Source organism: Sturnus vulgaris, chromosome 9, assembly GCF_052056855.1.
Source record: "Sturnus vulgaris isolate bStuVul1 chromosome 9, bStuVul1.hap1, whole genome shotgun sequence".
In the NCBI taxonomy this organism is placed as follows: Eukaryota; Metazoa; Chordata; class Aves; order Passeriformes; family Sturnidae; genus Sturnus; species Sturnus vulgaris.
The window spans coordinates 18,662,020-18,676,316 of NC_142251.1; the positions used below are offsets into that span (position 1 = coordinate 18,662,020).

General features: G+C 34.8%; 1 protein-coding gene across 2 annotated transcripts in view; it reads right to left on the reverse strand.

The window, feature by feature from the left end:
• DPYD (dihydropyrimidine dehydrogenase) overlaps positions 1-14,297 on the reverse strand; it is a 337,856-nt gene that overhangs the window by 301,965 nt on the left and 21,594 nt on the right. For both annotated transcript variants that reach the window (XM_014884797.2, XM_088170031.1), the window contains exon 2: positions 13,790-13,900. In XM_014884797.2, coding sequence (XP_014740283.2) covers positions 13,790-13,900 — 111 coding nt within the window. The remainder of the gene's footprint in view (positions 1-13,789; positions 13,901-14,297) is intronic.

Consider the following 14,297-nt stretch of genomic DNA (forward strand, 5'->3'; position numbering starts at 1 on the left):
CCTGTTTCCCTTGTGTATATACTGTTTGAGCTTTCAATTTTTAATTTTTCTTCAATACTGCCTTATCTTTTTTGTAACTTGGTTTTTTTCTCTCCTGCTCTTATTTCCTCACGCTTGTTTACTTTTTCTCCCCTAGTCCTTACTAATTATTTCATGTCTCTTGGTCGTTTAATTATGTGCCATGGCTTTTCCTTTCTTACATTTTTATATTGCATTCCTTTATTCCACTCCTGCAGCTCTGTGATTTCTATGTGCTTGCTTAACTATTACCCAAATGGCTCCAAGCAGGACACACTCAAACTGAAGAATAAATAAATTAAAAGAAAAATACTATCTGTGGCCATGCGGTGTTGCCTAGCAACACCCTGTACCTCTCCACAGCTTTTCTAGAGCCCTGGTGGTAACAGAGCTTTTCAGACTTATTGCTACAAATATATGCAAGATCCTTCTCACATTGTTTGGCCATTCACTGACAAATAAATGCAGAGGAAAACATAAATGAGAAAGGAAAACTCCAGAGAAAGCATCAGCAACAGCACAAGAAATGGCCACCTACTCTGATGCACGCTGCTCTCGTCTCTAATGTACTCTGTAAAACACGAGCAACTTTGATGCTATTGCTGTTCACCAATGCTACTACTGCTACAATCTTTGAGACACAGAATGTAAATAAGATTTCTTATGCAATTAAAAAGTGTTAAATTCAACCAACTCTTAAATAGTTACTGTGGATGCATTACTGGCTGAGATTCATTGGCTTCTTCTGAAAGCTTTACACTAAAATAAAAGATAACCTCCAGATTGGATAGGGTAGGAAAAATAGTCCAAGCATAGTCAAAAATGCAGTGGAATTATAAAGAAAATTAGGTTTGTCCCCAAAATTTATAGATTTAATATTAAAAGACTGAATATTATTCAATCAGATGTGACAGAAGTGAAAGCAAAGTGAATTCTTCCCCTAGCACTTCTCTTTAAAATGCAAGCTTATGGGTTCCATCTTCAAAAGTTAGAACTAAATGCTCATTAAGTCCACACTTCTCAAAGTATTTATGATTCACCATGAGCTAGACTGAGTTATAAAGATACTAAGCTAGTTTCACCAACATCCTTTTTTTTCGTTCCACAGCAGTGAAAGACTCCTTTCAACAACCAACTACCTCTGAGAAAGAAAGTAGATGAAAATAAAAGTATTCAAGGGACTAAAGCTTTAAGGATATTTGGAGTCTTGGAATAGGAGTCAAAAACTAGAAATGCTAAAACAAAAGATAACTACATAACTAAGCTAAGGATAAACCTATGATGAAGCCCCACAAAATGACGAAAATGTTAACATTGTGTTTCTGAAAGGCATCAAAAATTAGCATTCATGCTTGGAAATTTTATATATAGCTAAATCAGCCTCAAAGCAATTTGATGTCTGCATAGCAGTATTGCACCAGTAGCAAATGAAAAGAAAGCAGATCAGAGACCACATAATTAAAAAGATATTTAACAGCATTAATCTACATCTATCAGCTACAACTTGTTACTTAGTAAAGACAGGCTGCAAATGACCCATGCAAATAAACAAAGGACAGACCCTAACATTTAGGTATACAATTAACCTCATTCCCAAAATAATGTTCATAAAAATAAAAGGCTGAGGTAAGGTACATAGAGTTGGCTAGAGAACACAGAAGAATCCACAGATCATACAGATCATAAAACAAACACAGGCATTGCACACTTAGGCACTTAAATTTAAAATGCCTAAAAAAAGAGAGAGTCAAAACTTTATTTGGGTCCTGCACATACATGAAGCAAATCCAGTTTTAATTATATAGTCAGATGATAATTTACATAGAAGTGTTTAATGACTCAGAAAACACAACAGAGAGGACTCACCTAATCACTAGCCTTTCAACATTTAGGCTTAGTGTGCAGCCTTGTTTACTGGCCACTAACCAGACCCTTACTTGGAGGCAGACCCATTTTTACCCATGAACATTTCAATGACACTCATCACTATGCATCTGATTTAAAAGCAATTTATTCTACATACACTAATTTTTCCTTTTAACAGGTAGCAATCAGCATAAAGAGCCAAATGCCTGAGCATGCTCAGTCAGACCCCCACAGTCAAAACATTAAAGCATACAGGAGGCTAGAAGTGACAACTTGGACAATCACAGTCAGCCTCTTGCTTTCACATTCAGATTTTCTTACCCAGTTAGTTGATGGAACCATGATCCTCTGATCAGCTGGTATTTCTAAATCCTCTTCTTGCTTCATTCCAGACATTACGCTCCTAGTCATTCTCATCCTCAGCCCTTGGCTGTACAGCCTCTTAATTGCACTATTAAATTTATTCTTATCTTTTTTTATTCTAAACTTCAGTGTCACACAGTTCTTTATGATGTTCTAGTTCCTTCTGTATTGACAGTGCCTGTCGACTTTCTTGTAATATGCTCCTAATATTTATGTCAAGCTCATTAATGAAAATATTAAATGTTATGAATCTGAAGACTGATCCTTCAAAAAGCTCTGCTAGAAGCCCAGCAGACCTTTTTTAAGCACTTCTCACCCTCATTTCCTCTCTAGCCAGTTTGTTATCCATTCTACTATTCAATCTAAGCAGATGACACTTCAGTATTGATTGGCAAAAATAAAACCCCAAAACCCCTGTTAGCATGTCACAATTTATCCCTAAGAATAAAGCCCAATATGCCTTATTCTATCTTCCATTTTCCTTAATGCATTTAATAAACCTCTGGTGCAAAATTTGTTTTCAAAGTTTCACATGCTGCCAATAAGAGACCAACAGAGCGAGAGTTGCCCATCAATTCTCTGCCCATGTTTTAACACACACAAACTGCATTGGCTATTCTTTAATCAAGGACTTGCTCTACTACAAAGCTTGTAATTTCACATGTCAATTTTTCTGTGATACTTTTATGGATGTTGTTCTGACCCTTTGACTTCAAACATAAAATACTCCAAGTTTTTCTTCTGGCCTGTCTGGGGTAATTTCCACTGCTGCACTTTTCTGCCCATTTAGCCACCTCTTGCTTTATTCCCATTTTACTGAAACTAGGACAACAATTTACAAAGACTTCAGACAATACCTAAAATGTTTAATCCTATCTTCACACTGGCTTTGCTTGTTCTTTTATTTCTTTTAGTTTAGATAGCTTAAGAATCTTCTACTATTTGTTTTATATAGCCGAATAACCTTTTACTATTTGTTTTAATTTCTTCCACCCAGAGTGACTCAACTTGACTTTTGAAAGTTCTCATTTTTCCTCTGTATTTCCTGCTTTGCCAATCAATCCCATTTTTTTTCAACTCCTTATAGGTAATCCTCATAGTCTTAATATTCTTTTTGAAGTTGTTTTACAGTTCAGTGTGAAATTATTCTTTACAAATTGGGATTCAAATTCCAAAAAACTTTTTTATATTTCAATTAATAATAATCTTCTCAAAATTAGTATTTTTGAACTGTCTGGCATAGTCCAGAGATCTAAACAGTTCTCTTAACTTCTGACTTTGTCTAAAAAACAAATTTTGGCAATTCCTCTATACAATTTATATTGAACTAACTTAAAAAAAAATTTATGAAAATTATACTCTCTGTTCATTCTATTACTTCATCCATTTGATAAATGTAAAGATAAAGCCCATTCAGATTCATACCAGAATTGGTAAGAATTAATACTGTTTTTAAATTCAATATTAGTGTTTCTGATTAAATTTGTTACTAACAAAGTTTGTCAGTTATCACATCAAAGATTAGTTGCACACTACCATTATTAGGATCTGTGGTTTACAGGCTGCATTTAAAAAGTCAAAGTGTCTACAATCAATGACTTACTTCTGTAATAGATTACAATCAATTCCAAGTACAGAAAGTGGTGAGGGTAAAAGAATGAGGATGGTGAACTTCAGAAAATATAATTTTTGGTGTGTCTCCTGAGAGTTATACTGACCAGTAACGGAAAGCAGGAGAAAGGGCAAGCTCTACAGAAATTCACAAAGGGGAACTATTCCTAAGCAAAGTAAAAGAAAAGAAAAAAAAAACAACCCACAAAACCACAAACAAACAAAAAACAAATAAGAAACAAACAAAACACTCACCCAAAAGAGTGCTCGTAGCACATCTTTATGATCATACCATGCCTCCCCCCAATGGCCTGGAAATCAACATTATAAAAGCAGGGAAACTATGACACATACCTAGAGTAGATAAATTTCTAAGTATAAATGAACTACATAACCACTGTGGGGATAAAACCAGAAAGTTATGCAAATTAAAGTTAAAAAGTAAGAGGAAGAAATTGTAAAATGATAGTAAGAAAACTGTTCTATATACATGAGAAGTGAGAAGAAAATGAAGAGAAGTACAGATTATGTAAAACAAAGCAAATAAGTGATGCAGAATCAAACAGCCCTCCCTGCTCTCTTTATGAAGATAGCTTGGTATAGCCATAACTACAACTAAAAAAAATATACTTTTAGCAAGAAAATGAGATTGCAGGCTTGAGCATGGAAAAAGAGAGGTTTGGTAATTAATTTTTTTTAATCAGCTGATGCAGCTCATGTATGACTGTGTCATTGAGGAACTAACTGAAGCAATGCATGGACCACTACCAATTGCACCCACTAAAAGTCTTGTGGTTCCAAAAGGTCAGAAGAGAAGACATAAAGCTTCCCTTTACAGAGGTGGATTTGGGGGGAGGAGAAACAAAGACAAAAAAACAAGCGAAAAAGAAAAGGAAAAAAAAAAGAAAAAAAGAAGTAAAAATAGAAATCATACCCTCAGGCAGAGAAAATGGAGGACATATTAAAACTTATATTGTGATATAAAAAGCGTCAACCTGGGCATGTAAATCCAATGTTAAATCAACCTTATTTTTTGTCTTTCAGAGGATGAATGAACAAAAGAATAACTGGCAGGGTAGATGTGGCAAATCTAGAATAAGCTTTTTTTTTTTTTCCCCAATTATTCCAACTAAAAATATAGACTAGTGACTGTTCAACTGACTGAAAAATAACCCCTATGTTGTTTTCTATCACCAAAAAATAACTGAATCATGATGATTCATGATTCACCCAAGACCTCAGTGACTTGGTTAATTGGAAAAAATTAATGTGCTAATGGTTTCTACTGTCACAATATTTGGTGGAATAAGTGAAACAGGCAAGGAAGAGATACTAAACACTTCAAAAGGCAAGAAGAGAATTTCAAAATCAAACCAAACTAACAGGTCAGAATTTGGGCCATAAATACAGGATAACCCACACTTTGGCAGAAGGAACAGCACACGGCTGATTCTTCTGTGGTGAGGCAAATAAATTATTTCATTCTAATTGGTGCTAACTAGGTCCCAGGTGAAAGATTGCACAGTTTTTCATCATCATGATTAGAGAAAGATGTAGGAAATTAAAATCTAAAGAAAAGAAAAAAAAAAATTACCAGTTTCAGAAAATATGACTAGCAAAGAAGACTTGAAGGAAAATAGAGAACTGGAAGCATATCCAACAGGAATCTTCTAATATAAAAGAGTCATAAATGGTTTGGGTTGGAAGGGACCTTAAAGATAATCTAGTCCCAAAAACCCCCAACCTGGCCTTGAATACTTCCAAGGATGGGGCATCCACAGACAGACATATATAGAGATATATTAAAGATTTTAAAACAGAATTTATACAAAAAGTCAACAATCATCAATTGTTCTTCAAGTAGTAGGACAAGATGATCATTTGATCTTCAACAAATATACAGTATATTTTAGGAAAAACTTTGCTGCATTGATTAAACACTAACAAGAATGAGAAGTCTCCTACATCATGTGCCATTTGAAATGGGTTATTCAAATACCTGTAAAAAATTTCTAGCTGGATTTCAATCCAGAAATTCTCTTAACTAACTCTCCCAAATCTTTATTTTTATGATTCTATGATTACATTGATTTCTATTTACAGTAATTGCCAAATTAAACCTGCTGTGTGGAAATGCTATAGCATATTCTTAGCATACAATAAATTAGTTTCTTATCCTCTCCTTAAGTGATTTTGATCATAAAGGTTTAGTTTTACACTTGCTATTTTTTACCATCTGTTGCATTATTAACAAAAACCTTTACCATTCCTTTCTGAATAGAGCGTATCCTTTAAAGCACCTATACAGAAATTCATTTGGATGCTTCTTAATTTATTTACTTGATTCCACTTACATGCTACATGAACACTACTTCAACTTATTTTTTAAGGAGAAAAACAAAGATATTAATTACAAAATGACGATTTTCAAAAGGAATACATGTGGCAGGATCCTTAGCTTTACAGATGAAAACATCTCCCAGTTCAGTTAGCAATTAAGCAAAAGTAGATTGTAGTCCTGTTCTCAGCAGTAGAGGAGAAAAGAAAGTTCTGCTGAGTGATTGTTCCAGATAATTGCTGATGAACCAGGAGTGACTAAGGATAGAAGAAATAAATGCAGAAAACACATACGTGTAACTTTCTGAAGACAGCTGGAACAGGGACACAGCCAGAAAGACTTGTGAGGGAATATGCCTCAACAAGGAGTCCCTAGCAACTCTGCTTACTGAAGAATCCCCAAAAGATTATTTCTGATCACTGATTCTCAGTGGGAAACTGTCTATTTTCAACACTATATTCAAATAATGAATCAGTTTATAAAAAAACCAAAGAAATCATTATGAAAATCTCATAATTCCTGAGATTCACCACCAAAAATGTAGGAGTTCCTGAAACCAGGACAGTACTGTAACTAAAGAATACTGAATATTGCAAGTGATGAGGCAGTTACCTCCTCTGCACCTGAGAATTGTACATCGTGATAAAAATGCCACAGAAACTGACCAAGAGAAGGTTTTTAAAGCTTCTGGAGAGTTCTGTTGCATTTATATACTTTTGCCATCTCCAGTCTGTTACACTTCCTTGCTTCAAAACATGAGGACGTCAGGTTTTTTTTAAATATAACACTATCATGATTTTTTAAAAGACACTGCTTTTTCTGCCAGCCCTGTTCATTCATACTTAAATCAAGCAAATCTTTTTATATGCATATATGACTGCATTTCTGATATGTGTAAAAGAAGTAATGGACTGGTACTCAAAAGTTTTGTCCAAATATATGGCAAAGTTGCAGACAAACTACAAGCAGGGTCTTGTAATGAACACTTCAGTGCAATATAATATTGGATAGTGCTACAAGCCCTGCTTAAAATACAGCATTCAGCAAGCTATCCTGCTTCCTTCACACTAAAATTGGTCTCCCAGCTCCTTTTCCTTCTACTGAGCAGGTTTCACCCAGAACTTAGATACTACAAATAAATCTGGAGTCATTACTAACAGGCTAACAATGGCACAGGATTCTCCAAGAAACAACATACAAGCACTTAAAATTTCTCACCCTAGAGCTCATGACTATTTCTAAACAGAATGGAGAGGCCTTCACGAGTAGAGGAAAGAGCAATCTTGCTTTCAGCATAGGCAATAGCTTACAAAAAAAAAGGTGGGAATAGGTCTGAAGAAAGAGAAGATAGTCTTGATATTTTATGCTGGGTTTTTTTTTTGGAAAACAGAAAAGAAGGGACCTTTTTCTCCAACTAGTAACCACAGGAAAGTATACAGAAATCTACGTCTGAAAGGATAGAATACTATGCAGAAGTTGAAAGTTGACAGTGAAGATGGTTTCTGATCCTATCTCTATTCTGATTTGCTCAAAGGGAATGAGCTGGACTTACCTGGAATTCAGCACTTAAAGCAGACAAGCATTTTTCATTTTGTCATATAATTATGTGCAAAGCTAAACAATTTGCAACTCTGAAACACTTCAGTTTTGAAATGGTTAAGATCAGAAATACACTCGGAACTAAATGCTGCTCACTAAATGGTGAATGCTGCTCAACAGAAGAGGAATCATCCAACGTCAAATAAGAGGAACACCAAACCTGAAAAACTCTGAACAGCAGCAGTTAAAAGGCTAGAGGTGGTTTCACCCAGCACTCCAGAAGAGCCATGGGGTGAGAAGGAACCTTTTACTCAGTACTAAGAAAGCATTTGGCACAACTTGCCTTCAGCAGGTATTTGCAATTTAATACAGAGAAAATGTGCATAAAACCACGTAATTTGTTGCATCCAGGCAAGTTAGGAGCTATTGAAATATTCTAATGAAAACACCTTAAGATATTGAAACTAATATAAAACATAAAATTCAAGGAAATTCATCATATGCATTTCTTAGTGCAAGTATAAGCGATATCATATATAAACATGTAAACCACTTTATTCCAGTGAAAGGGTTATAAATGCCAGCATATGCTATCGATAAGAGAAAATGCAGAGTAATTAGTTAATCTAAAAAATGCATGAGTAGGAATTTGACTGCTAAATGATTAAACTGGTACATTTTAAAATGCGTATTAATATTTAATTATTGACACTATGAGAAAAAAGAAAATCTCTTGATGTTACTTCTCAGCTCTTTCTGATACTCAGCAACACATGTATTATTCATATGAATAGTTTGTGCATATACAGTCAATCACTAGTTAAATAAAAGAATCATTCTCAAATTCCCTAATCACTTCAATAGATCCTAACGCAATATTTTCCACATTTGGGAATCAGAGCGTTTTATTTAAGAAATCAGTCTGGCCATGATGAATACAGCGCAGCTCGAGCAGACATCAGTTCAAAGAATCAGATGTCAAAGTGCTCCCTCTAATGTCCCTTAATCATCACACCAATTAGTGGTTGAATAGTGATGTGATTAAAAAGACTGCCGCTATCCTATACCTATTCAGACTAGTAGAATTCTACATATGTTCTACCAATTAATGTTTGAATAGAGCAGCGATTAGAGAGACATCTGCCATTGTATACCCATTCAGAAAAGAGCTAAACTTGCATATTCATATGCAATGAAGACAAAAATAAATATTTGCAAAGGTAAACTATACGTTTAGATTATAAATATAATTGAGTTGATTTCCTTTAATGAGTGTTCTCTATTTTACAATATTTGGAATTATTTTTTATTTATAAATATAGAATCTTTCATCAATACATGTCTAGAAATAGACAAATTATTCACTGAAAAAGCATTTATTCATTAAGGTTCCTGATTTCAGGCCTTCAGGGTACTGCGTTTCATATCTACTTGTTTGCAATTTGCACTATTTCTGCTTCAATCCATCAGTTATTTGTGAAATGCTAACTTGATTATTCTGTAAGCATGATACATGATTGGGCACAAAAATCATGTGAACTTTTTCCACCTCACTGCAAGGCAATACGTAGAGTAACACACTGATTATAGCTGAAAAAGATCATCTTGTTTACAGGTATTTCTATGCAATCTCGGACATTTGTACATCAAGAGGTACTTACATACCTTTTTAAAAGTAATTTCTTTATACAGATGTTTATGTGTAGCAGTGACAGCCACAGAAATAGTATCCAAGTGAAAAGCAGTTTGAAGTTTTAGCAAGCTCATATTACAAGTGTTTTAAGGGACCCTTGTCCTCTGAACTTAAAGAGCAACATGAGCTGTTAGATCTTGCAATGAATTGCAGCTCTCACACTCCATCATTAGCACAAAGCAATCTGGTAGTTGCAACTTAATTTCGCATAGAAAAAGACAAGGTGAAGTATTCGGTTTTCTCTAATAGCTGGAAAGAATTATAGTACAGTTATAATACTTGCCCAAAGTGAGCCCTTGCCAACATAAAAAACAAAACAAAACAAAAAAAAAAATTCCAAAAACAAAAACAGGTGAGCATCAAAATTATTTTGTTCACAGAAGAGAGGCTCTTTTTGTACAATGCTGATCAGGCTTAGCACATGTAAGGACAAAGAACAATGGTACTACTGCCAGAAAATCAATACTGTTACAGGCTATGGCAATTAGCTACAAACCAATTTAAATCCCATTTCCTTTTCACCTTCTTGTTGTGTTGAAATACTTCCAGCATTTCCATCTGGAGCAAATGTTACAATTATTTCTAAATGCAGAAACTCAAGCAAGTCTGAATACATAGGTGGATCTTTATCAACTTCTCACCTATCTTTAGTAGGTAACTACAAGATTTCATTACCAAAAAGAAGGCTGGACTAAAATATCCCACTGAATTCCCGAGCAACAAGTCAATTTATGAAAGTTGTGCAGGTGAATTTCATTTAAATTACAATGCACATGCACAAGGTAAAATAAAACTCGGCCCATAATGCTTAGAAACCCTATTCATAAAGCAGGGAAATCAGTGTGCTGGGTGCAGTGCAAATGCACACAATGTGTGCCCCCTAGTTGGTGATCTAAACGTAGGTAAGCACAAAATACACACAGAAATTGAATTATAAGGAGTGGGAAACCACAAATAAAAATATTAATCCGAATTCTAAACAATCCTGAACTACTTAGGAAAGACCTGAAATCAAAGCAAATCCTCACAGTTTGTTTTGTTTTTTGCTGTAAATTAATGAACTAATGTGGCCTAAATTTTGCACTCTTCTTTAAGGCTTACTATTAGAGCAGCCATTTCGAAACTCCTCTACTATTAATTTTTCTGGAAAACAGGAATCTTTGTCCCCCAGATAACTAGAGGCATCTGTTTACACCCCTTTTCAGCATGACTCAAAAGCAACAGGAGTGTTAATGCTTAGGTCTAACTGTTACTGAGGGTGACACAGCAATAAAGAGTTTTCCTCCTCTGATACAAATCTCTCAGTTAAAATTTCTGAAGGAAAGCTGACTAAACTTGCACCTACAGCTATAAACAATTTTTACAGCAACACTTGGTTGCTAACATAGTAAATAAACAATAGCACTCATTGAAAGCATAATTGAAGCTTCCTTTAGGAGAATTTTCCAACGCTGAGGAAAGATATTAACATTCTGTTTCCACTTCAGAACTCATTAAATGGGTAACTCAAAGTCTCAGAGCAGGCTAGGAGTTAAAATTTCACTTGTGTGATTATTCTGAAGAAATATGTAAGTCTGCCATCTGGAAGTGTATTAGACATTACAAAGTCACTGTGTGCATGCCTCAGCAGATGCAGCTTTTGTTCAGAGTTTTGATGGCTGTTAATTTAATTAGTTTTGTATTTTCATACTCCCACCTTCCTTTCAACAGTAGTTCTGTAAAGGCAGCATCAGAACAGCTTTAAAAGAATACAAAGCTAAAAGCCAAATTCAGATTTTAAGGAAATGGAAACAAATAAAGTTGATATGGACTTCAAATGGAGCTTTATCTATTCATTAGCAGGCCTAAACATTATCACCAGTGGCTCTTTAGACCAAAATAAAAAACGGTTTTCAATGAATCCTTTCCTGCATTAGCTTTCTCCATTTAAGGAGGCAAGGAAAGGATTCAACCATTTTATTTTGATTTTTATTAAAACCATTCAACAACAATGATCTGGAGAATGTAAAAGGTCTCTTATTTTTTACTGATGTCTTTTATGTAATGGGAGACCAGACAAATATTTGATGCTTTTCTTTTCTCAGGGTTTTTTCTGCTATAGTAAACTAAAAGTAAGCTATGTTGTAAATCTTGCACAGTAAGAGTAAGCTACATATCTCTGAGTGAAGAAAAGTTTGTCAGTTTTAAAATCTAGGATCATTATCCATCTGAAAATAAGGACTAGCCCTTTACAGTTCCTTCCAGCACTATACATTATAATAGCTTGCAAGCCAAATTATGTGATGTTTCTACCAAATAATACATAACAATGCATAAGTATTAAAACCATCTGTGATGAAAGTAGTGATATCTGCCCATGTACACATTTGTTTCTTTCAAACTTTTAATCCTGTAACCTGTACCCCATGAGAAGATTCCTGTCAGGGCAGAGTGCTAACAACTGCACAGATCTCCAAGCACTATTGCAGAACTGTAACACCAAGTTATTAGATGGTAAACCTATGCCAAAACATCATCCTGCAATATTTGACAAAGTTCAGAATTTCTTTCAACTGAAAATCCAGACAAGGCACACAAGCTGGCAATGAACCCAAATCTGTGGTGTTTGCACAGCCCAAGAAGCTCAGACCTTGTGAATCCAGGAATATTTCAGACACCATGAGGTACACACATGCAGCTAACAGCACAAACATGGGAAGAGACAATTTCTAGAAAACTATGCACTTTGAAAATCAGCAAATATCAAACTCTTTGAGTAAACTGAATACAAAAACCAAGCAAGGCTGACATGAAGAACAGCTCAGGGATAACAGAGTGATTTAAAAGCCTAAATGCTTTAGGAAATGTGTGTTAACACACCCATTAGCAAAATATTTCTGTGAACGTTACAGTGTAACTAACCAGGATAATTTACATTAGAACAGCTAATTAGGTTACCACACAGATACCCAGCTGTCCTGCTGCATGGATACAGGAGGTTCCCAACAAACAGTTTCTGAAAACAGAGGAGTTTACAGCCCGGTACTGATTTCAGGACACCTGAAAACATGGCAATGTAAACTGCAGCTGCCCAGGAGCCACTTACTAAGCAGCCCAACATTCTCTGCAGCAGAAACAGACAGTTGTGGGCAATATCAGACATCCCAAAATAATCATCCAAGTTCACAAACAGAAGGTTTTCATGTACATAAACTTCTAGTTCACATAACATTATCTAAGCCAATAAATACAAGAAAATAGGAATACCAGCTATAGCAAGAAAAAGATTCGTATAATCAGTATTATAAAACAGGAAACTGTACTAAGAGCATTGCTGAAATGCTAAGGATATACTGGGTTGGTCCTCCCAGCAAATATTTGTTGTTCATACTGGATTTCGCAATTTTTAAGGAACTGAAGAACTTTGTGGCATTTTTGGTTGGGTTTGTGTTTTGTTGGGTTTTGGATGACATAGTTTTTATTAAAACAAAATCAACTTCCTACCTGAATTTTCCTTTTTAGTGGGAGAAGGTGTTTTGACAACACTATGAAAAGACACCAATATCATTAAACCCATAAGGTAACTAGTACTCTACCTAAGAGGTTTCTGAATTTAGAGGATTATGTAAGACAACCTGTAGGAAAATAGTAAAAACACTACAAACCTTTTAATCAGATGAGAGATCAAAGAGACAAAAAAAGTCTGGTGGGATTAGTCAAATATCACACTGAGACTAGGAATTCAGATACCTCGAGAGAAAATGGTGATATCTAATGGCAGAAATACAGAAGAGTATAGACAGTTTACAGTAAGAAAAGTATTTATTTCAAAATCAACTATTTCCTGAAAAGTAAAATGCACAAAATTTAAAATCCGGAGTCATGTGTTAATCCAAGCTTTATGTATTTATAAAAAGTAGGTACATATGACAGGTTCCTCTATTTCTGTAGCAAAATAAAATTAGCCGTAAGTGTCTCAGAAAGGATAGTGAAGTGCTGCTCTGGCCAATGTGACTCTTGGAAAACAGAAAGGAGGAAGTGGCAGAAGAGGCTACCCAGGGGAATCAAGGGGCTCAGCATAGCTCAGGATGTGATACTTGAGAGGGATCAGACTCCATAACAAAAGGCACAAAAGTTGTATCAAACACTTACTAAAATCACCAAAAATGAAAAACGTATGGAATGCAATAGGTTCTGAAAAGTAAACAGCTCATCACAAAATAGCTCCCTTATCTACATGAACAATCTAGAAGCCAAATGTGGCTACTGAATAACACAAAAAACTCTAATTTATTTCTCTCACAGCTGTGATTTCAGCCTCAATGGTTGTTCCAGATGCGACGATAAACACATTCCAGATGCAATGATAAATGTGCACTTACTGAACAGTTTTTGTCAGAATTCCTTTTCCATTGCTTCTTGACTTGTTTCTTTGCTGCAGTTGAGTGAAGCGTTGCATGTGTTTGTTTTCGGGGATTTAAAGCCAGAATGTTCTGTAGAAAAAGAACAAAAAACATTAAAATATAGACTAAAATTTCTATAAAGGTTCAAAGCCTTAGATCACACTTTACACACTTATTTACAGTGCTGTGTAAAACCAAATGCAATTATTCAACATTATAGCCCAACTCCATCCTAATTTGCTTAAATTTGTATTGTCCACACCACTTAGATGATGAATATTTAAAGACATTTCTGGGATTACTAGAAAACAGAATTATATTTAGTAGCTTTAATAATGGTTTCCATTCCCAGATATTTTTAATATACAGCATATAGAAACACATAATTCTGCTTCATTGTATCACTTCAAGTAACACTTGTAGAGCAAAACAGCAAAACTATTTTAAAATATCTGTGTTCTTTCTGAATGTTTTATCATTTCAGTAT